This window comes from Momordica charantia, assembly GCF_013281855.1.
Source record: "Momordica charantia cultivar OHB3-1 chromosome 6 unlocalized genomic scaffold, Mcharantia_2.0 BLBB01000006.1, whole genome shotgun sequence".
NCBI classification, from domain to species: domain Eukaryota; kingdom Viridiplantae; phylum Streptophyta; class Magnoliopsida; order Cucurbitales; family Cucurbitaceae; genus Momordica; species Momordica charantia.
Window position 1 is genome coordinate 3,618,538 of NW_028275164.1, and position 22,884 is coordinate 3,641,421.

Below are 22,884 nucleotides of genomic sequence, written 5' to 3' on the forward strand. Positions count from 1 at the left end.
GGATTATTTGGGGGTATTTGTAGTGGTGTTAGCCGCCAATTAATAATACGGTGTCGTGTGGAAGTTGGTGGGAAGTTTCTGTGTAGCAACATGGGAAACAATAGAAAGCAATGCGTGTGGGATTTCAACTTTCCAGACCGTGTTTGGATCCAAGGACGCTTTCGGAATTATCACAAGTTTGTAAGGTCAAAACTTTGATAGGGTCTTAATTGATTTCGTTATATTTATATTAATCACATTTGGCTTCTGGGTAATTATTATGTGGGATATTCGGTAATTACATTGAAATAATATTTAGATACTAATCAGTCCACCGCTAGACATCGGATATCCAAACATCTTGAAATGCCCGAATATATATCTTATATTATTTCTGCAAAACAAATATGACTCTATTTTTATGAATACAATATAGAGTTGTCATTGGCATACTCGTTAACAAGATAGAAGATAAATGTTTTAAATTTCCTTATAATAATGTCAATTTTTCAGTTTCCTAATCATTTTAATTAGTTTTGAAAGAAACTCCTTTACTCTTTGCAGATGTGAAATTTGAATTTTTTTTAGTTCATCCTAGGACGTGGTTAATGAAGTTTGGGTGTATTTAAAAATGATGGTAAAATTAATGATTTTGAAAAAATAAATTTAAGTATAATTGATTTTTGAAAGTCACCGTTCTTGATGCCTTAATTTAAAGTGATTTAAATCTTGTTTAAAATAGAAATTTTAATTTGACATAAGGGAAGTGATTTCGATAATGAGAATATCAAAATTACTCTCAGATACATATTTTTTTGTTGTCAACTTTTTAATTCCGAACTATAATAATTTATAAGCATAGTTTCTGATGGGATGCATCGTATCATTATGCCCAGTGAAAGTGATACGAAACCTACCATTTTTATAGTTTATGATCACAACAAAAACCTCCATAATAATGATAAAAAAAAGGGCCATCCAATGGCTCATCTTAACATGTTATTTCCATGTTATGGCATCTTCTAATAGGATAAAACAAGGTAGATTAAGTAAATTTTTTTTGGTTGGTGCGCATCCCTGCTCTCATTTACTCTTTTGTATTGTATCATTTCGAATAATTACTTTTTAATTTATTAATATATTACGTCAACATTTTTTAAAATAGGAAACATTTCTTTATTGTATTTATTTATTTCTTTTGATAAAGTTGAATTTTCAAATCAATTCTTTAATTGAAAAATTGCACTAAATTAACAATCAGAGAATTCGACCACATCACTACGTGTATGTGGGTTATCTATGGAATACTTTTATTAAAATTAAGAATAAAGAATATTGAGAGCTTTACCAACACTTTTTGTATTTGAAATGATAATGTAATAAAAATAAAATAAATGATATTGAATTTTATTTGCTAATTGAGTTAATTTATTTTTAACCACATAGATTTGAACTATAAAGTTTGAGAAAAATAAAAAATTCAAAATTTGAAGATGGTCTTTAGAAGTTCATGAATTTCATAATAATTTCAGAAAAACGTAAATCATTTCTAAATGATTCAAGCTGAAACATCACAATCACATCAAAAAGCACCTTATTTTATTATTAGTTTCGTTTCAAGCAACCAATTTAGATTTCTGGTAGATAACTGGACCATTAAAAAAAAAAGATTACAAAAAAAAAAAAAAACTGGACCGTTAAACAAAATACATATTTAATAGGGTAATAAAATAATAAAATTGTTCTGCAAGCTTTACTTGTGAAGTTGTTCAATTATAAATTGAGAAGACGTGTAGAAGTTAATAATATATTATATAAAATCTTTGAAATAATTAACCTAGAGAAGAGGAACGTTTCCAGATTAATAATTGCCAGGCTGTGACGTATTATTCCTTTTTCCTTGCTTCCCAGCTGGCGATACGGGCCACGTGGCATGTTGACTTGGTATTTTTTATTCATATATTTTTTTTTCCTTTGAGAAATAGGTCGTCATATGGTATTACTATTATTTTTTTTTTGCAAAGCTCGTCTTTGGTATTATTATCCATGCATGCAATAAGAAAGTACCGCTTTTGGTATTGTAGTAAAAAAAAAAAAGTATCACGATTGAAAGAAAAAAGTACGTCAACCCAAATGTAATTCATCTAATTAAGATATATATATTTTCAATCAAAATGTGTATTCAAATCTCTACTCATATTGTTATACCAAAAAAAAACATAAAAACTACAAATTGATGTCCATGAAAAAAATTGAAAAAGTATACCATATTAATTTAATATATATATACACACGTACTTTCACAACTTTAATTTTTTCTAGCATAAGTTTGATTTTTTTAATATTAATTTCACATTATATTTAAATTTATTGATTTGAATTATGTTGCTTTAAAAAATTTTAAACTTTTTGCTATATTTAAAAGTACATAGTTATTTTATATTATTCATGTAATTGCCTAAAATATGATTGGTTATATAGCCTCGTTTATTGTTTGTTAAATCTGCAGTTTTAATTGAAAATGAGGCTCTGCCAAAATAAATAATAATAATAATAATAATCAAAATAAAGGTTGTTTAGGTAATTATACTCTATATTAAATTATAAATTTACTTCTTTTTAATTCAAATTCAAATTTTCTACATTTTGGTGTCGGAAAACAAATAGGAATTTTTAATTCCTAAGGTAGATGATCATTATGGAATTTGATCACATTCCTTCCTAATTAACTATAACCTCTTTGGATCAACGAGTCACTTGGTATATTTACTATTTTAAACCCATTCATCAGTTTGCAACAACTTGTCACTTGTCAATTGATTTTTTTCTTTTTTGGTGAATACTACCATTTAGAATAAGAGGAATCGAAGCCAACATAAATACTTAGTTCAACGGATTTGACATCTATCTCTAATTATGAGGTTGTACTCAAACAAATAGAATAAGAGGAATTGAAACTCCAACTTTCAAGTAAATGAGTATTTACACTGAACTATACATTTTGGAAGAGAAAAATTGAAGCATATAAACGGTTCCACCAAAAAATGCTCTTGGACTGATATGAAAATTGCCCGTCAAAGTACAAAACTCTATTAAAGTTCACATCCAAAGACAAAATAACTGATACAATCAAAGTCAAATCCATACATCTGGTCTTTCTATCAAAGACAAATCTGAACTAATACAATGTCCTTAGCCATTTATTATGCATATTTACTACATCGTCTATCAAAAAAAAAAAAAATATATATATATATATATATATATTTATTTATTTATTTAAGATCATTTGTTCCTCCTGAAACAACTTTGACATTTGGAATATCTATAAAGCCACCCCTCGATTAAGAATAAATAACATCTACTTCTTTCTATGTTGAAGGTTCAAACCTTCGTATTCTATTTAGAATAAAATTTGATTTCTCATCCATTAACTTTTTTTTTAAGAACAATTTCAGAGTATTTTTTTTTTGTTTTTATTGTTGGGTTGGTAAAGGAAATGCAAACAAAGTTTCATATTGGCTAGATAAGTGAATGATCTATGGTATATAAATAAAGACAATTATCTCTATTGGTATGAAGATTTTTGGGTGGAACCAAAGCAAAGCCATGAGGCTTATGTCCGACAATATCATACAATTATGGAGAGAATAAAGGAAGCGGTGAGTCTCGGAAGATGTAATCATGGTGTGATCCGTGGTTGTGCTCTATCAAGATGTAGGGAGGCTTATGTATAAGAGCAAACACAAGTGAAGGCAAACAACCATATTGTTGGTTTTTTTAAGTTTAAGTGAATGCAAAACAAGCATATTGTTGGTTTTTTTAAGTTCTGTTTCATAATTATTTTGTTGGTCTTTTTGTTTTTCTAAAATTTTAACTTATAAATACTATCCCACCTAACTTAAATTTGAAAAATTATATTGTTTTTCTAAAATTTCTAAAATTATATTGCTTTGTTAGAAATATTTTAAAATCTAACTTAAATTTGAAAAATTAAACAAATAGGGTTTAAAAAACTTGTTTTTATTTTACAAATTAGATAGAAATTTAAATGTGTTCAGAAGAATGATAAAAAAAATATATCAAATAAGTTAAAGAAAAATCAAAAATAAAAACAAAATTGTTATCGAATCCGACCTACATTATTGTTCTAGTTTATTACTCTCACATATATATGGTTGTGGTACATATATATGCATGGTTGCACTGCACCCTCAGCAAACAACTATTATCATTTCCATATTTTCGGTAGTTTCTTCCGAATTAAATAATAAAAAAAGCTATTAAAAATAAGATATTGTATGAATAAAACTAAATGAGTTAATTTAATTATTTCCAAAAGCATTGTAATTTTTATTTATATATAAACTCTATATTTCACCAACCACATAACTAGCTGCTATCTGCTTTGTGCTCTCAGTTTTTCTCAAACCATACTTCAACCAAAACCCTAAATCAATAGAATTCTCACCTTCTCGATTAATCCCTCTAATTCCCCGCACTTCCTACTTCGCAACAACAAAATCACCGATGGCGGCGGCCGATCCACCGCCGGAATTCATATTCCGGTCAAAACTCCCGGACATTACCATCCCCAACCACCTCCCCCTCCACACTTACTGCTTCGAAAAGCTCCCGGAATTCAGAGACCGTCCATGTCTAATCAACGCCGCCACCGGCGAGACCCACACCTACGGCGAAGTCCACAAGACGGCGCGTCGAGTCGCCGCCGGCCTCCACAGAATGGGCATCCGGAAAGGTGACGTCATCATGCTTCTACTCCAGAACAGCCCGCAGTTCGTGCTGGCCTTCCTTGGCGCCTCATTTCTCGGCGCCGTGGCCACGATGGCGAACCCGTTCTTCACGGCGACGGAGGTGGCCAAGCAAGCCGTCTCCGCCGGAGCCAAGCTGATCGTAACCCAAGCCGCGTTCGCCGCCAAGGTGAAGAATCTGACCTGTCACGAAAACGACGTCATCATCAAAGTCATATACATCGACCAGCCCCCACCGGACGACGACGGAGGGCGGCATTTCTCGGAGCTGATGCGGGCGGCGGAAGAGGAAATTCCGGAAGTGAAAATTAGTCCGGACGACGTCGTTGCGCTGCCTTATTCTTCTGGAACGACGGGTCTCCCGAAAGGAGTTATGTTGACCCACAGGGCATTGGTGACCAGCGTGGCGCAACAAGTGGACGGCGAGAACCCGCACCTGAACGTAAGCCGCGACGACGTGGTTCTGTGCGTGCTCCCGTTGTTTCACATATATTCGCTCAACTGCATCATGATGTGTTCATTGCGAGTGGGAGCCGCGATCTTGATTGTACACAAGTTCGATATTAACTCTCTCGTGAAATTTGTGCCAAAATATAAGGTCACGGTTGCGCCATTGGTGCCCCCTATTGTTCTGGCAATTGCGGAGTCTCCGGCTGTGGAGAGTTCCGACATGTCGTCCATACGGATGGTGTTGTCGGGAGCCGCACCTCTGGGGAAGGAGCTTGAAGATGCGGTCAAGGCTAAGCTTCCGCAAGCGATTCTTGGACAGGTAAAACATAGTAATTAAATTAATGGTTGTTAAATATATTAAAAATTGAAAGCATGTTTTAATTTTCTCCATGCTTCACATGATTACGAGTGGCATCATATATATATATATATTATAAATCGCAGGGATATGGAATGACGGAGGGGTTGGTGTTCACAATGTCATTGGCGTTTGCGAAGGAAAGGTTTGTTAAGCCAACTGTATTTAATTTCATTGAATAATATTTATTTAGTTTCATGTTGACCATCATCAAAAAGAAATCGAAAGCTCATATATGTTCTTAATATTTGAAAATTAGGTTTGAGGTAAAATCGGGTGCGTGCGGGACGTTGATGAGAAATTCGGAGATGAAGATAATCAACCCTCAAACGGGGGCTTCTCTTCCAAGAAATCAACCTGGGGAGATTTGCATCCGAAGCACTCAGTTTATGAAAGGTTTGCACCATTTTCCATATATATATTTTTTTCTTTTCTCTACAATATATACTTAGAAATGTGTGTTCAAATTCACACGCAAGTTCCTGATCATATCCACACGTTTCTAAACTTTTAGCTCAAATTACTATGAGTTTTTTTTTTTTTTTTTTCGGGTTTAGTTTTCAATTTGACAATCGAATTTTATAAATCATTGTTGCCACGCGACTAATTAAACAAAAAGATAAGAGATTGGAGCTTTCTATTTTTTAAATGGTAAATAATACTTTGATAGCTAGACTAGTTGAGTTATTGCTTATGTGTCAGATATCATATTTTCCTCTTACATCAACACAAGTTCATGTTTAGTTAACTATAATGTTAGTTGATAGATGAGGGTCTATAGTTGATAGATGAGGGTCTAGGGTTGGACGAAAAAGATAGCAAAAAGAGCGAAGAAAAGATTGGAAATGATTTTGGAGATTTAACTAAACTATATTCATCAAATTAAAATTAAGTCAAAACTATTGAGAATATTTAAAAATTATTAAAGCTAAATTCAAATTGAGCTTGAATCATAGGGAGGGACCAAATTCATAATCTAGCCATACTTCTATTATTTTGTTTATTTTAATCTTTACCCTTATGTAATATTTGTTCAATTTTTAATATAAATGCAGATTAGAAAAAGAAAAAAATTTGTGGAAACCAATTCTACATGAAGCTTAAAGAAAATTAAAGAACTGTAGGAGAGATCTAAAAGCTACAAAATTTTAGGTGATCATTACAAAATCTGAACTATTTTCTCTAAATCATTTTTATTTACATTAGTCCTGGACAATGAGTCAATCTACCATGGTTGGTTACTATAATTAAATACATAATAAGTTTTAGTTCCATCGAAAAAATTAAAATTTTGTGAAAAATAAATACATTTTTTAGTGAAAAACTCAATTGCCAGTCCAATTCAATTTTTTTACTACAACAAATATTGATTTGACTATTAAAAACACAATATTTTAATTGATGATATAATTCAATTATACATAAATGAATGTTAAATTCAAAGAAATTAGTTCTTTTAACTTCAAATACTAAATTTCATAAAACATTTTTATTATTATTTTTTTGGGATACGTAAAATATTATTCGATTCTAGAAGTTGTTACCCATGCTCTTCATTAAAAAAAAAACAGAAAAAATAAAAGAAGCTGGTACCCATGATAAATAATTAATATCGGTCCAAAGATTTAATTAATGAATTGCATTAAATTGTGGAACGGAAAGGGTAGCTGATGTCATTAATTAATGTTGCCTAGCCTTCCAAAATTACATTAATGCAGAGACGTCATCTCATTTATTTGGAAGCATCAATTTGGGCCAAGCCCATATTTATTGGGCCTAGTGGGCTCATAGCGAGTGCAGTAGTGTGTTTATGCGTCAAGTTTTGGTTGGTTGAACAGGGTATCTCCACGACGAAGAGGCCACGAAGGGCATAATCGACAAAAACGGATGGCTCCACTCCGGCGACATAGGCTTCGTCGACGACGACGACGAGGTCTTCATCGTCGATCGTCTCAAGGAACTGATCAAATACAAAGGTTTCCAAGTGGCGCCGGCGGAGCTGGAAGCCCTGCTGATTTCCCACGGCCACATCGCCGACGCTGCGGTCGTACCGTACGTGAGCCTTCTCGTTCGATTCTTCACCCGCCCCGTTTTATATTTATGTGCTGCGTTTTTTTTACTATTTCTGCGACTTTGCAGCATGAAAGATGAAGTTGCCGGAGAGGTTCCGGCTGCTTTCATTGTCCGATCCGACAGTTCCAACATCGCCGAGGATGAAATTAAGCAATACATCTCCAAACAGGTAAAACTCCGGATTTGGCGTTAATTTTTGCAGATTTAGTATGTTATTAGGTTAGAAATTGATGTAGATTTTGACATCGATTTCACCAAAAAATTAGGTAAACTTCCTATAATATGATATCTCGTTGTTGGTCACTGCTATAGTACATGAACTTTTGGAATGGGGTCTATTTAGTCTTTGAAAGGTTTTTATCACTTAAAGTTTGTCTGTACGTCAAGTTCTTTTAACGAATTCCTGCTGTTAACTTCGTAAATTGAATGCATAGCTATCAAATACCTAAACCTCCCTAGAAGCAGTCCAGTACGTAATGTTTCAATAGTACAATGAACGTGCGACATAAGTGCTAAGGAACGGAATTGAAGGTCTAGGGATGAATTAGAAACTTTTTATAGTACAATGCCTAGACGAACTTGAAAGTTTAGAAATTTAACTTATAATTCAAAGCTTAACATGAAATCTTGGAGATTTGATACATGGATTGTAATTACCGAGGATGTGGGATGCAGGTTGTGTTTTATAAGAGGATCAATCGTGTTTTCTTCGTGGATTCCATCCCTAAAAGTTCATCTGGCAAAATCTTGCGGAGACAACTTAGAGCTTTGCTCGCAGCCAGTATTCCAAATTAGACCCCAATCCCTACAATCCCAAAAAACTCAATTCTCTCGCTCTCTATCTCTCAAATGTCTGTATGTAAAATAGAGAGAAGGAGAATAAGCTTTGTGGATTATGTTTATATAAAATTCTGTTCCAAGGCTGCAAGTAAACCGCTCTGTAGTAGTAAAAGTGCGGCTGGTTTTCAAACTTCATATAATCAACGGCAGTTTATGAAAAAATGTTGTCTTAGTTTTGATTTTGTTATCAAGATACCAAGTCGAATGGCTGGCAATAGGAAGTCAAAGTTCTGATGAACAAACAAATTACTTTATAAACATCTCCAGATCACATAGCACAAGAACTTGCATAGTGCCAGATAAGAGAATTTTCTTTTTCAGAACATTGTTCTATGTTTAGGTCCACTAGGAGTCACATCGTAGTGGTCCAAATGTAAGAAATTGATTGGAATCAAATGTTCACAGTGTTTCTTATATTGTACGATTGAAGTCTCATAAATATTACTGAAGAATAAGAGTTTAATAACCACACATATAAAAGGATATATATCTTGATTTTGACTGTGAAGTGCTTGTCCTTGTCCAAAATGAGTAAAAAATAATACATCTATCAGTCTAGAAACTCGTTTTTTCCAGTGTCACCAATGCAGCAAAACACTGAAAAATCATTTGATTGTATGATTCATAAGCTGCCCAGTTTTGATTTTGAAGTGGAAGCAATTCACTTCTTTAGATTTTCTGTGGAAAAAATCCTCCTGTTCTCTGGTTGCCCAATGGAAATGGTGCATCTGTTTGGAACATTTAATCGCAGAGCTAATTGGCGCCCCATCATATCAGTACACACACTGCTGTTTTGAGAATATCCAACAACGCTTTTGTGAGCAATCGATATTTATATCTTCAAACAAGTTAATGCTCTTGTTAATTTTTCTTTTTATTTCCACGTCACACCCACCCACCTCTCCCTTCATTGTTTGGTAGAAAAACCTCAATGTTTAAAGGAGACGTCAAAATTCAACCTTGTTAGTTAGAAGAAGGGAGGACCACAAGTTTATAGATAAGGATGATTTTTCATTTAGTGAAAAATGAAAAATCATCAAAAAATGGTAAATTGCGCTCGTAAAGATATTTCACGTTAAAAAATGTTTGGAAGTTTAAGAATGAGCCATGCTCAAGGATCATGGAAACATAGATCTAGAGATGAAACTTCATCACAGTTTCTCTTAGTGGCCATCTTTTTATTTGGATTGATGCATGAACTTGAAAGAGTTCTAACTGTTTAATTATTAGTGAACTTGTTGCGATGGTGGGATGTGGTTGAGATGAGAGCTAGATAAGTGCAGACAAATAGGATACACAACTGAAGAAGGAAATTATGATACCTATAAAACTACGAAGGGGGGGAAGTCTCAATCCAAGCTCAAGAGAACCATTGATAAGTGAGAGTATTTGACACAGCACACGATAAACCTTATCTTTCCCTACGTGTGGATGATAAAGTGTATTAGTTTCCCTTTTTTGGTGCCTTCCAGGAGAGGTAGAAATGGTAGTCTCTGTTCCCATTACTGTATGCATAAATGACTTTTGTACCTCGTTTATCACGGCCTTTGCCTTCTGGGACTTTGTGTGTATGAGATTGAGAAGAGAACCAGATTTTATCCTTTAAGATGTTTCAATGGCCACTTTCATGAACCGAGCTGTGAGTGGTGAAAACTCAGCATCCAAAAGCCAACGACGTGTCGATTTCTCTGATGTCAATTAGTGTTGCCTTTTCTGTCTGCCACAGTTGAACTCCCGAGACCTTTTTCCCCCACCATGGCTTTTGTCGTTGCCTGCTTTCCTTCTTTTCGCCTCAGTTCGCATCCGCAGCACATTAAAAAAGTGAGAGAAAAGAAAGGCGACTCATCCGCGACCCGCTCATTGGCTGCACAAAATGATGAGACTAAAAACTGAACATATGGCCTATGACCTATCTCATCCATCTTTTCTTTCCATACTTTCACAGCCGTTTTTATCCTCTTTCTTGCCTTCTACCTTTTCCCAACAGACGTCTATTCTACATCTTAGCTTTCACAATTTTGTCTGGTCTCTTTGTCAGCTAGAATTATTTCCCGAATGATACTCTTAGAAGTCATTCAGCGACATAACAATCAAGCAATTAACAGAGGCATCTTCACAAACTTCTGAGTTCTAATACTATTGCTTCAGAATCATAAGTATCTTTTTTCAGTTTTAGGATTAGAATGATGGATATTGCAATTGTGATATACATTGTTTAGCTGAAATTTTGAGTTCCACTCCAACAGTGGAGAAACAGGGTCCGAGAAGGAGCAGGAAATGTGCTGCGTGTTTGAAAGCACATGAAATGGAAGTACTTTTTAAGGGTTGTGAATCTTTGGTTATGATGAGCACACGGGGGAAAATCACTCTTTGCATGGGCCATGCAAGGCGGAGAGAAATGTGTGAGCAGCATGGGAATATAATTTAATCGTGCTTACTGCTTTCCTTGTTTCAAACAAAAAGAGCATCATTTTGCTCTTTAATGCCGCCAAACCATCAAATCCACTCATTTTCGTTAATGGATCCCATTTGTGTTCCTTGCAACCTCAAAAGGTTGGAGAAAGTGCTAGCATTTTAGGATAGCGTTTGGAGAGGGGGACCCTATTCTCTACCACCTCTCTCTCTCTCTCTCTAAAGAGAATCCTAACAACAACACTGCGATAACCATGGAAAAGAAAAAGTTGGGATTAACTTTGAGATGACACTTCACTCCATGTCCAGTCAGTCAAGCTTTTGAATTTTCAATACCCCATATTCCCTCAGCACCAATAAAGTATTACAAACCCAAGTAGGAGATTTAGATGGATGATTGATTATTAACCACATTGTTATCTGTTTGAGTGCCACAGTGTTAGTAGTGTAGTTTAGAAAAAAATTATACTGAGAACTTCCATGTACTACAGAACAAATTTGGAGTGTCAGTGTCCTGATGAAACACCAGAAAATAAGTGTACTGATGCGTCGTAATTACGAGTGAGGTCCCGTATGTAAAATTTATAGAAACTCTTTTTACTCATTAAAACCAAACCGGCAAACCATGAACATTGTCCACTACCTTTCCATCTCAAGTTTTCTGTGTTAATAACCTTCTCAACAAGGTCCAAGAGTGAGAAACAGAATTAGAAAGAGGGTCCGCCGTCTTCATATTTTACTGTCTATATATGATCTCTCAACTTTGCGTTTTCCCCATGTGATCTATCCAATATCTTTATCCCAGATTTTTCTACGCATGCATAATATCTTTTGCTATGTGTGCTTTCCACTACTTAAAAAGTGAATATCTTTGCAGTAATAAACCTCTCTCTGTCTCTGGCTCTAGCTCTACATTTAGGATATATAGATTTTTTTGACATTTATATGGCCATTATTTTTGTATTCTACTCTGTGGAAGTATAAAAGGAACTAAAGTTCAATTGACGCTTTCTTTTTAGAAAAACCACTTGTACAAGCATATATAATCCCCTTTGATAGCCTGCAGATCCAAGCTCTGAAGATGGGCAAGTTAAATGAACTAGAAAGAAGCTTCATCTCACTTTCTCCTAACGAAAAGCTTCAAAGAGTAAGATAGAGAGATTCATTGTTTTCTTGAATAATCAGATACTGAGAAGGTGTCTGAAAATTGAATCTTTTAGACTGAATTGAAATTGAGTGACCCGGATCATTGTACTTTGACTCGGCCATTTTGAACTTAGGAGAAAGGACGCATTCCATGTATGTATTTATTATCTGAACCCAATTAAGAGAGAAAGTACGAGGAAAAAGTACATAGAGAATATATAATTTGTACATGATATCTTCAAATTTGATTCCTGTATAATGGTTGGGTGCTCAAAGTACAAGATCAAGCAGATTTCAGTAGCTGAATTAGGGCAGTGAAGAAGGGAATTAGTGTCCCATTTCAGGGTGGAGACCAGACTGAGGAGGAATTAAACCCAGTGGTCTCTGATTCAAAGACATTACCGCAAACACCGCCAAGGCTGCGAGATTATGATCCCCCAATCATTGTCTAAAAACACATATAATTATTTCTGGCTGTCGCCGATGGACCAAATTACTATGTTATATGTCTGAAATATAACAGAGTTGATCTAATTGCGTCAGACACTGATTAGTTTATGGAATTTGAGTAAAACCCATGTGCTTGGTTCAGTTTTTTATTCGAAATGATTAATATGGGTGAAATAGTTTGAAATTCAGAGAGAGAAGTCATGTGGGTGTGATTGGTGAAGTAGAAATTAAAGGTGAATTGAAAAGATTAGCAGCCATTGGTGGCTAAGTTGTCTTGTCTGGTAGTCGATGCATAAACTTTTGGGTCCTACGCCTCATTGCTTCATTGACGAGATGGAAAGATCCCATAAACACTTTCTGGGGATATGGCATCGATTTATGTTCGGTTGGGTCTCATCTCACTTTGTAAATAATTAAATCAATCAAATAAATTATTGTCATGATTATATTATATGTTTATTGTTTTTCTTTAATTATTAAATTCATAGCTACGTCGAGTTCCAAGAGCACTCATAATGTATGTATATACTATATAGTATGGTACTTAGAACAGAGATATTCTTTCAAAACTATAATCACATTATAGAAAATAGAAATTTTGGCTATCGTGATTAACATTTAAGGGTTTCATGTTGGAGTAAATCAAGATTCTTACTCTAATTTGTAGAACTTTTTTGGTACGACATGAAATTGATTTTAAGAATATAATTATTGAGTCACAAAATTCTACTATTCATACTTGAGATAGACTAAAGTTGCATTTTAACGGATTCTTTTCAATTAATATTTTTTTTTTCGGTTCTAAGTAGTGTTACACTTGAGTAAAGAATCTTGGAATAAAATTTAATAAAGAGATGATAAAATTAAAATTTGGCGTAAATTAATTAATAGATGAGAAAATAAACTTTGGAGTAAATTGAATTTGGGATAGCAGCATCTAATACTTGGGAAAAAAATGAATACAAACGAAGAATATTCAAATCAAATGGAACCAAACAACCCAAGTTACCCAATAACTAAACTAGTTCCAATTTCTAAAAAAAATGTATATGTCCCTAAATGCTTAGTGGTTGCTAATCAATTCCAAAGTACAAATTTAATATGCTATTAATTGGAAAACCTACTTTATTAGATTGCTGAATTTAAATCATATATATATATATATATATAAAATATCCACGTGGCACAATGTTAGCAGTGGCCCTAATATGTAGTTTAATTAATGAAGACTGTGCAGAGAGGGTTCAATGAACCAGAGGACAAATATTTAGGTTTGAATGGAGAGATTTAATTGAATTATTTGATAAAAGAGAGGGAAATGTGATGTGTAATGATGTTTCATGTTTGGTCTAGTCAAGATGGTTTTATCCTGTAAATGATTTATTACTTAAATTAGAAGTTGGATTGACATTTTTTAATTTCTAAATCCCTTTATGATAATGGTGTGGAAATAGTACGTTTTTAAACTAATTTGTTGACTTATTTTACTGTGATTTGACCACTTAATCAAACTACCTGCATCACAAATTTTACTCCCAATGGTAAATTCTAACCCATTTAAAATTTGGAATAAAATTCAAATTTTTCGCTTAATTGAACTAATTAAGCTTGCTTCTACTCTTAAAAGCATTTGAAATTTTGAATAAAATACAATTGTCTTTTAGCTGATTAGTTCAATTAATATTGCTTGTACTCTTAAAAGCAATTTATCTTATGCTTTGGTTAATAGAAGCTCAAAAATCAGATCCATGATAATTGATATGACATTTTGTTTGAATAATTCATAAATCTAAGAAGTTATTTAAATTGAAAAATATGGGTTGTTTGAGTAAGTTTTTTTTTTTTCTCAAAATAACGACAATGAATGAAAAATAGAAAATTTAATTTGATTTTAGACTATGTTGAGATATCAATATATGATTAAATTTACCTTAAATCATTGGCTTAAGTTTTGGGTTCATTGATAATTAAATCATGTTTAACATAATATCATAGTAGGATGTTTTGCAAATTTTCAAACATACAAGTGAGCAAGGATGTTAAATAATATTTCAATTTTAAACCTAGAAAACAATTTCAATTTGTTTCTTCTGGTATTCTCAATAAATTTTTATGGTCTTTCCTATTATTCGTCAATTCTATCTTCCAAAGTTTTATTTGATAACTTCAGTTTTTAATTTTCTAATTTTCAAATATTAAGCGAGTCCACCCATTACTTCTTTCATTTTCTTCTTTTTATTTTTGTAACACACCACTTTAAAAAGTTAGTCATATACAATAGACTTAAATGAGGGTGTTCCAATTTTAAATATTTATATCGAAGATACTATAATTATAAAACAAAGTACATCTTAATAACCAAGATGCCATATGTGCCATGGATATGAGGCTACGGTACAATATTGGAGAACAATGCCTCTATTTGGAGGGCTTAAAAAAAACCATTGTTTTATTTTGTTCTAAATTCGATCTCTTAAGAACACAACCGAGTTCTTAGTCAATTTTTAGAAACTAGAAAGACAAATATCTAGATCTCAAAACATTAACGCACACAAAGTAAAGAAATTTAAAACAAACAAATATTCACCAAATCAAAAACTAGTTCAGTCTCTAGCTATCTATGTTAGGAATACAAATGTTGACAATATTATTGTAACTAAAAAATGGGCAGTGACACAAAAATGAAAAGACCCATAAGTTGAAATGCAAAATAATTGAGCAGAAATACATTGTTTGGGGTGTGTTATTTTTTAAAACATTTTGGCTATACATGTGGGCGTTAGTGGAAAAGGAATGGAAGTAACCATTTTTAATTTTAATTTTCTAAAAATATTTTGTAGGCCGACAATCAATTTGAGTGCTGCCATTACCGGAGCCGACAACCCTTCGATCCTCACTGATTCTTTCCAGCCCCTCTGTCTCTCTCTCTCTCACTTAAATCACCAATTCCAATTTAAAAAAAAAATATCTCTTAAGCATGATTAAGTCAGATAAATTAGAGTAAATTTCTCCTCTAATACCATTTTAAAAAACAGTGATCTCAACACATTACACATATTCTCCATTCTTCTACAAAACCCACTTCCATTTCTCATATTTCTCTCCACACCCACCACCTCTTATTTTCCTTTTTTTCTGTGTGTGTGTGTGATGGAGTTCAAACACAGCCAACTGAACCTGGAGCTGGTTCTAGAACCCTCTTCATATTCATATTCCTCGTCGTCTGCCGTTGATCATGTGATTGGGAGCACTCCAAATTGTGATGATGATCAGGCGAGGGTGTTCTCATGCAACTATTGCAAGAGAAAATTTTACAGCTCGCAGGCGTTGGGTGGCCACCAAAATGCGCATAAGCTGGAGAGGACTCTAGCCAAGAAGAGCAGAGAGATTAGAGGAGGAGCATACGCTGGAGATGAGAGCTGCAACATGAACATGAACATGATGATGAACAATTCGAACCATCTTTGGAAAATTGAGACGCCACCAACGGTAATTGGGCTTTGCCCACGTGGTGGCCATGATGCTGCTGCGAGTGGGAGAGATCATCAGATGAGGGCATGCCGTCCTGAAAATCAAGACCTTGACTTGTCTTTAAGGCTGTGATTAATGTGCATGTCAAATTGTTTAGTTTCTGATCTTTCTCTTTGATTTTTCATTTTGACGTATAATTTAGATGAATTGTCGATCCAGAGTTGTTTTCCAAGTATATATGTCATATGATCGTTGTGGGTTTCCAATTTTCAGTCCATCTCGTTTAGGCGAAAAACCAAGCATCCAAGTGCAAGGTTAAATGCCCCACATTTGTTGGGCTGACCAATTTTATCGTCGTCCTCTTGACAATCAATAACAACTCATTATTTGGACGAGGGATCAAGAGACAATGGAGTGGGAATGACGTATCAATCATTCTGGTGGATCTTCCCTTTCAACAGTCACAAAGCTCTCGACTGAGTTGTTTAGGTTCTGGAATTTCACCTCTAATTGGGGGTTTCGGTTCGAAGGTTAGAAAATGTATGTGTTGCGGGTGATCTCTCGACCAATTCAAGTGAAAGGAAAGGGTGATTGAGGAGACCTAGACGTTGAGATCTCTTATCTATGAGGGAGGTTGATTTTGTCTCCACAAGTGTGTTGAGGGCTAGAGAGGGAATACCTATACCTCTAAATTGCAGTCGTAGGCGAAGGAGACAAGGGTGAGACACCGAACATGTTCTAGAGAAATGCAAAAATAAAAATTTCTTTTAAAAAATAATGAGTTGTTAAATCGAAGGACAAGACTGGTCATTCACTTGTGAGGAGCCAAGTATTTTTTTTTCCTTTTGTTTCTTTTTTTTTCATGTCCCTTGCTACCTCGTCTTTCATGTGTTTTTCCTCTCCCATCTCTCAATTTAATTTAATTCTAACTAATGTTTGGCATATTGTTTTGTTTATTATTGTGTACTCTCTCGTTTTTTTTTCTTTTTGTACGCGTGGCTATGCATTTCAAAACCTAATTAATTAAATATACTATTAAACACAGTTTCAGTTTTGATTTATTCGTGCTAATTTTTTTCTGCATGCATGCATTTATTATCGAGACTTGATCATCATAATTAAGTTTTGAAATGAATTGGATGTAAATGGTAAATCATCATAATCCCTTTTGCTCGATCTAATAATTCTCCCTTTCCAAAAAAATAATGATATATCTTGATTCTTGAGATTTAAAAGCCAAAAACTAGGTGCATTTCTAATTGGAGTCCTTACATTAGATGCATATATATACACTATACAGTAACTGGATTCCTTCATTCAATCAAACTAAATTAAATATATAATGTGAGGACTATATATTATATACTTTCAATTTCCACTAATTGAAGAAAGAAAAAATAATACAAGGAAAAAAAAAAACTCTTGATGAGTGTTTTAATTGCTTTTTCCCAACTCACATGCCCTCCTCAGGCAGACAATATTCTTTGCGTTTTCAGGCTAATTCCATTTAATTAAAGTAAAAGAGATTTAATAAGAGGACACCTATATATACACTCAATTAATCCTCATGAGTTGTTAATGCATCAATTGTTATAAAGAGAGCATTAATGTTACTTCCCACTAAAATGAAGACAAGATTAATTAAGTGAGGAATCATGAAGTTAATTTATAGATATCATGTTTGCTAAACTTTGAAACAATGAAAAAACTTTTACTTTGTGTATATATTTGATACTTTATTATAAAGTCTTGAATAATCACATTTTCGGGATCAATTTTGTCAATTTCAAGCACCAAACTTCTTTCAAGTTAACTTTTCAAATATGGTTTCAACCTCTAGTTCCAAAAATCTATGGGAGTAAATTTTGTTAAGACAATATGTATCTCCAAATAATATGATACTGTCCACTCTCAATTACACTCCGTTTATTTCATGGGATTGAGAATCAATGTAATTTTCAATCCATTTGATGGTGCTTACTATAATAAACTTTGTGGGGTCACCAAAAATTTTGTAATCACTCCCCGAGATGTTATCTCATTTCTCTCATATAACCTCATCAATCCCATTATCTTTTACTTTACAATTTTTATCATTTTACTATCATCTACTAAACAGGGTTGTTAAGGATGAATAAACCACCACTCGACCCAAAAAGCTGATGGATTGGATAAATTTGATTCATATATTAGATATCTAATAGGGGCTTAGTCTATCCCCTCGTGATTTTACTTCTAATCTCACTTAAAAGGCTCTCGTCACCTCACTTATATATCTATGATTTTATTTTTATTGAGTCAATGTAGGATTTTTCAAAAGCAAGGATATATATGTAATTGATGTGGGGGGTTGTAATTTGTTTTGAGGGAAGAATGTCTATTCTGAGCAAGTCAGATAACAACTCCAAATGAGACGATATTTCCGTTGAGAAACTCAGTTTTGCGAACCAAAAACATTCGAGTTCCCCAAGCTCAAGAAATTCGACCCAGAAAAATGAAAGAATTTTAGTTTTTGTTTAATTGAAGACGTAAATTAATAATAAAACCAAGGGATGAGGGACCCAAATTTTCTATTTTAGAGATGCCCGACGTTGCTACCAAGCCATTAAAAAGCCCCTTCTCCTAAGCTACATTTTCTCCAACCTTTGTCAAAATCTTTATGTAATTTTCAAAACTACTTCAATAATTGAAACCACCATCTTAGTTTAATACTCTCGTTTTTTCAAATTCATCACAATAACCATTTTTGGATCTTTGATTTTGGACATTTCTTTGCACTTTAATCTTTCTACTTAGTTACTTTCATTTCTTTCTACACTTATTTTTCCTTTTTCTCTCTGTTGTGAAAGATGGCGTAGCATAAAATTGGGCCAATTCAAAGCCCAACCTTTCCCAAGGTATTGGGCTTGGCGGTGCTTGGTAAGCCCGACCTTTCCCGAAGCATAAAAAATGGTTTTTTTTTTTTTTAAATTTTATGTTTTCTGTTTTTAGTTTTCAAACGAACAAAAACCATATTTGTCGGATAACAGTCTGTTATTTTTCTGTTTTTTAAAAGGAAAAACCAAATACGTTGATGACTGATTTTCTATTTTTAAAAAGTTAGAGAGTTAGATAAAGCTAGAGAGACAAAAATCTACCTAGAGTAGAGATAACATCGAGATGAGGCGGGAGTAGAGCATACCTTCTCATCCTTGAAATTTTTAATCCTTCTTTCCACCTCATTCTTCAATTTTCGAGGTCTGGGTTGAGGAATCCTCGTTTGGAGATGGGGTTGTTTGTGGTAAAAGTTACCGATTTAGTAATTAATTTTAATTTTAATAAAAATAAATAAATAAATAAAATTTATTATTTAATTGTATAAATAATTAGTTTTAAAAAATATTTAATATTTTATTCTTAATTTTACTAAAATAGTTAATAAAATATATATTTATTATTTAAAAAATGGAATTCGTGCACGGTGGGAAATACATTATTCCTTGTTCTGGAGGGGTACTCAATGCTGTGTGGGGATTTTTGTCATTAGAGGTTAAAAAAATAAAAGTTTAGAGAGGATAGAACTTTTTGAAGAGAAATTGTAGAGAGAGTAAATTTAGAGAGATAAAAAATATTTTAAGGAAAAAAATATTAGTGAGAGAAAAGTTAAAGGACAAAAAGGAGGAAGAGAGAGAAGGAGAGCCGTAAAGTTGAGAGAAAAAACATGTTAGAAAAAGAAAGAAAAACTATGGTGACAAATTTTTAGATAAAAAAATTTGAGATATATTTATTAAAGAAAAAATAAAAATACAAAAACAAAGAAAAATTACAAGGAAAGAAAATTGAAACAGAAAGAATTTAGATAGAAAAAAAGTTGGTGATATATTTGCTACTCGAAAAATAGATTAGAAAGAGAAATAAAAGTTATAAATGGTGAAATTTGAAAGAGAAAAAAGTTTGGGATAATATTAAGGTTTTAGTGAAAGAAAAATGAGACTGATATGTTAGATAGAGATAAAAATTTTAGAGAAGGAAAAAAATAATTGTAAATATTAAATTTTAGAGAGAGAAGAAATATTTTTTTAGAGTGAGAAATTTAAGTATGAAAAAGTTTTAGAGTAAGAAAGAAATTCGTTAAAGTTTAATATGCCAAAGAAAAAAAAAATTGAGCATGAGAAGAAAAATAAGATTTTGAAAAACAGTTTTTGCTCCGAAAAATATATATCCTTCCTAGTTCCTACTTTGTTTCAAAAAATTTTCACGTCGAATATATAAAACGAAAATTATAGAGTAACAGCAACATGCACGAACTTTTAAGTAAGACCAAAAGCAAAATTACAAGGAGTTAAATCAAGGGTGGTAGAACGGTACCTTTATTATTTAAATATTCATAGTATAAACTATAGGCTAAACCAAAATCAAAACATATGACTGTTATATATTGTGATTTTAATTTGCCTATCGGCTTTTCCCCAGAGGTTTAAGAGAGAAATTGTCTATAAGACTAAACTGATCAGGAGGGAAATTGTCTATTATATATGATCTAGTTCAAGAGAGAAACAAAAAAAATATGCCTAAATTATCACACAAGGAAGAATGAGAATCCAGAATACACAAAAATTATTTATATTATAATGGATAAGCTAGTTAATTAAAAGTAAAACAATAGAAATTACAACCTAATTAAGTAAACATTAAATGAGGGACTAATTAAACTAATTGTGGCTGAGATATATGATGGCATGGAAGGAGAACTATGGGAACAATTCTACATGTGCTCAAAAACAGAGCAAATTTCTCAACATCAAAGCTAAAAATTAGGTCCTTCACTAAGGATTCTGAAAATATCACTGATATCCTCATCCGTTAAGCCGCCGCCGTAGGAGCTTCCGTTATCAAATTGCAGTTCAGAATATTGTCCTGAAAAACATATCAAAACCCCACAAATTATTAAATGGCCCTAATTAAAAAGGACCATAAATAATACTATATTTAATTATACAATATTTTATACGTACCTGTCGTAGTAGCATTGTTGGGAAACGGCCAGCGGGTTGCACCAACATTATCAATCGGACAATTTCCAAAAGTTTGAGAAGTCGTTGAATAATTCAAACGATCACCTCCCAATGGACTAATAATGTTACTAGAACCAAATCCTAAGTATTGGTCACACGGTTTCAAAATCATAGAAGAAGAATTATTATCCGTTGGAAAATTGAACCATTTGAATTCAGGCACCGGAAAGTAGCAGCTTCTTGATGATAATCCTGATGGAATTGAAGGGTACTGAAATTGGGCACTTGTGGGAATTTCAGCTCTCAAATTTGCTGTGCTAAAGTTTGAAGCTTTGTTTCTAATTTGGTGTTTTAAACTACTGTAGTAGTTTTTCTGGCTAACAAATTTTCCTACTCCTCCTCCTCCTCCTAATATCTTCTTCCTCAGCCCGTCTCTGTGTTTCTGCATCCAATTAATATAATTTCAAATCCAAAAACCCAAAACTCAACCAAACTTTAAAACCATAGAAAAATTTTACAAACCTGGAGGTGACTCGCAATGCTTTCTCGACTCAATTCTGGTTCATTCATCATCTTCAGTATTTTTTTTGGGACTCTCTCTGAAACAGAAATCAATAGAGAGAAAACTTATAAATAAATGTAATGTATATATAGATATACATAAATACATTAAATCAACCTAGAATTTCATCTTACCCATTTCTTCCAATTGCTCATAAGCTTGGACAAACTTGGCATGTCGTTCCTTTGTCCATATCACCCGAGGCTTCTTCTTAGAACGCAAAGATGAACCGACATTATTAATATTATTCTTATTTTCATTATTTTTGGTCTCATCAATCTCATTCTCTTCCTTCTTGTTGAGTTTCTGATCTTCTTTTTGTACCATAATATTAAAATTGGATTTTTTACTAATTCTTTTCCGCAATACATGCTGCCAAATGTTTCTCACTTCTGGTAGCCTAACGGGCTTCAGTAAATAGGCCTCGGCTCCCTCCATAACGCTTCTTTTCACCATCTCCAATTCATCATTTGCAGATATCACTGGAAACAAAAATATTCAATATAATTCAATTTAGGGTTTTGGAAGTGGAAAAAAGTTAATAGGGTTTTAATTTTGGAAACTTACTAACAACTGGAATGTCCATTGCATGATCAGTAATAGTGTTAAGGAGCTTGAAGCCATCCATGTCAAGTCTGACAACATCTGTAATAACGATATCGAAAGCTTCTTTCTCATCCTTCAGTAGTCTTATTGCTTCAGCGGCTTCCGTAGTCGCAGTTACTAAAAAAAAAGGTTCAAAATTTAGGGTTATATGTCGAAGAATCGCATTGATGAGATTTTTCCCTCTTTTGAACCCTATATTTCATTCAACATTAATTGTGCAATTCCTTCCTTCTACGTCAGTTTTAGGGTCTATTCAGTATTTGGGTTTCGATTGAATTTCACAAATCCCTTCGTCAGAGCGCCATTAATCAACTTTTACGTTCTTCTTGGAACATACCCATTGCGGTTTTTAGGGTTCTTTATGGGTGAAAGGAGTTGAAAATTATACAAAACATGAATTAAACTTTTTTTTTTTTTGAGGGGGGAAAAATCGAAAGAAAAGGAAGTACCTTTATATTGACACTTTCGAAGAAGGAGAACCAGATATTTGAGGCAGACAATATTGGCATCGATTGCAAGAACTTTGAGACCAATAGGAAAGTTTTCGTCTTCGCCCTTTTGTTGCATACTCAATAATCCATTACTATGATCCTTCTTCTCTTCCATAATCTTGAAACCCAAATTAGCTGCTGCAGAATTTTGAGGCTTTGTTTTTTTTGTTGTGTAACACGAGATGGGGTTCAGTTTTTTGAGGGGAAAAAATCTTGGGGACGAAGTTAAATATATAAGAAGGGTGCTTGCAGGGTAAGGTTGGGAGAGAGTGAGATAAGG

General features: G+C 33.3%; 3 protein-coding genes across 8 annotated transcripts; 2 read left to right on the forward strand and 1 right to left on the reverse strand.

Moving 5' to 3' along the window:
* The first annotated feature begins 4,390 nt into the window (after positions 1-4,390).
* Positions 4,391-12,629, forward strand: LOC111007257 (4-coumarate--CoA ligase CCL1). Of its 6 annotated transcripts, none has more exons than XR_015791553.1 (6): positions 4,391-5,520; positions 5,646-5,704; positions 5,819-5,955; positions 7,398-7,615; positions 7,699-7,801; positions 11,944-12,629. XR_015791553.1 is itself a non-coding variant. In XM_088125352.1 (6 exons), exons 1-6 carry the CDS (start codon positions 4,510-4,512, stop codon positions 11,980-11,982), a joined length of 1,563 nt encoding a protein of 520 aa, XP_087981478.1. In that variant the 5' UTR covers positions 4,427-4,509; the 3' UTR covers positions 11,983-12,629. The 6 variants fall into 6 exon arrangements, 3 of the variants coding, with proteins under 3 accessions (XP_087981478.1, XP_087981477.1, XP_022135247.2); XR_015791554.1 differs by having other exon boundaries at positions 11,951-12,629; XR_015791552.1 differs by lacking the exon at positions 11,944-12,629 and adding an exon at positions 8,308-8,644 and having other exon boundaries at positions 4,394-5,520.
* A 3,001-nt stretch (positions 12,630-15,630) lies between these two features.
* ZFP2 (zinc finger protein 2) lies at positions 15,631-16,083 on the forward strand. The gene has a single exon (XM_022279109.1). The coding sequence runs from the start codon at positions 15,631-15,633 to the stop codon at positions 16,081-16,083; it is 453 nt and encodes a 150-aa protein (XP_022134801.1).
* Positions 16,084-20,737: 4,654 nt separating this feature from the next.
* On the reverse strand, positions 20,738-22,719 carry LOC111006984 (two-component response regulator ARR10-like). Its single transcript, XM_088126121.1, has 6 exons — positions 22,563-22,719; positions 22,075-22,230; positions 21,642-21,989; positions 21,468-21,544; positions 20,946-21,387; positions 20,738-20,847 (listed from the first exon to the last, which is right to left on the reverse strand). The coding sequence occupies exons 1-6, from the start codon at positions 22,717-22,719 to the stop codon at positions 20,738-20,740; spliced, it is 1,290 nt and encodes a 429-aa protein (XP_087982247.1).
* Positions 22,720-22,884: the final 165 nt, after the last annotated feature.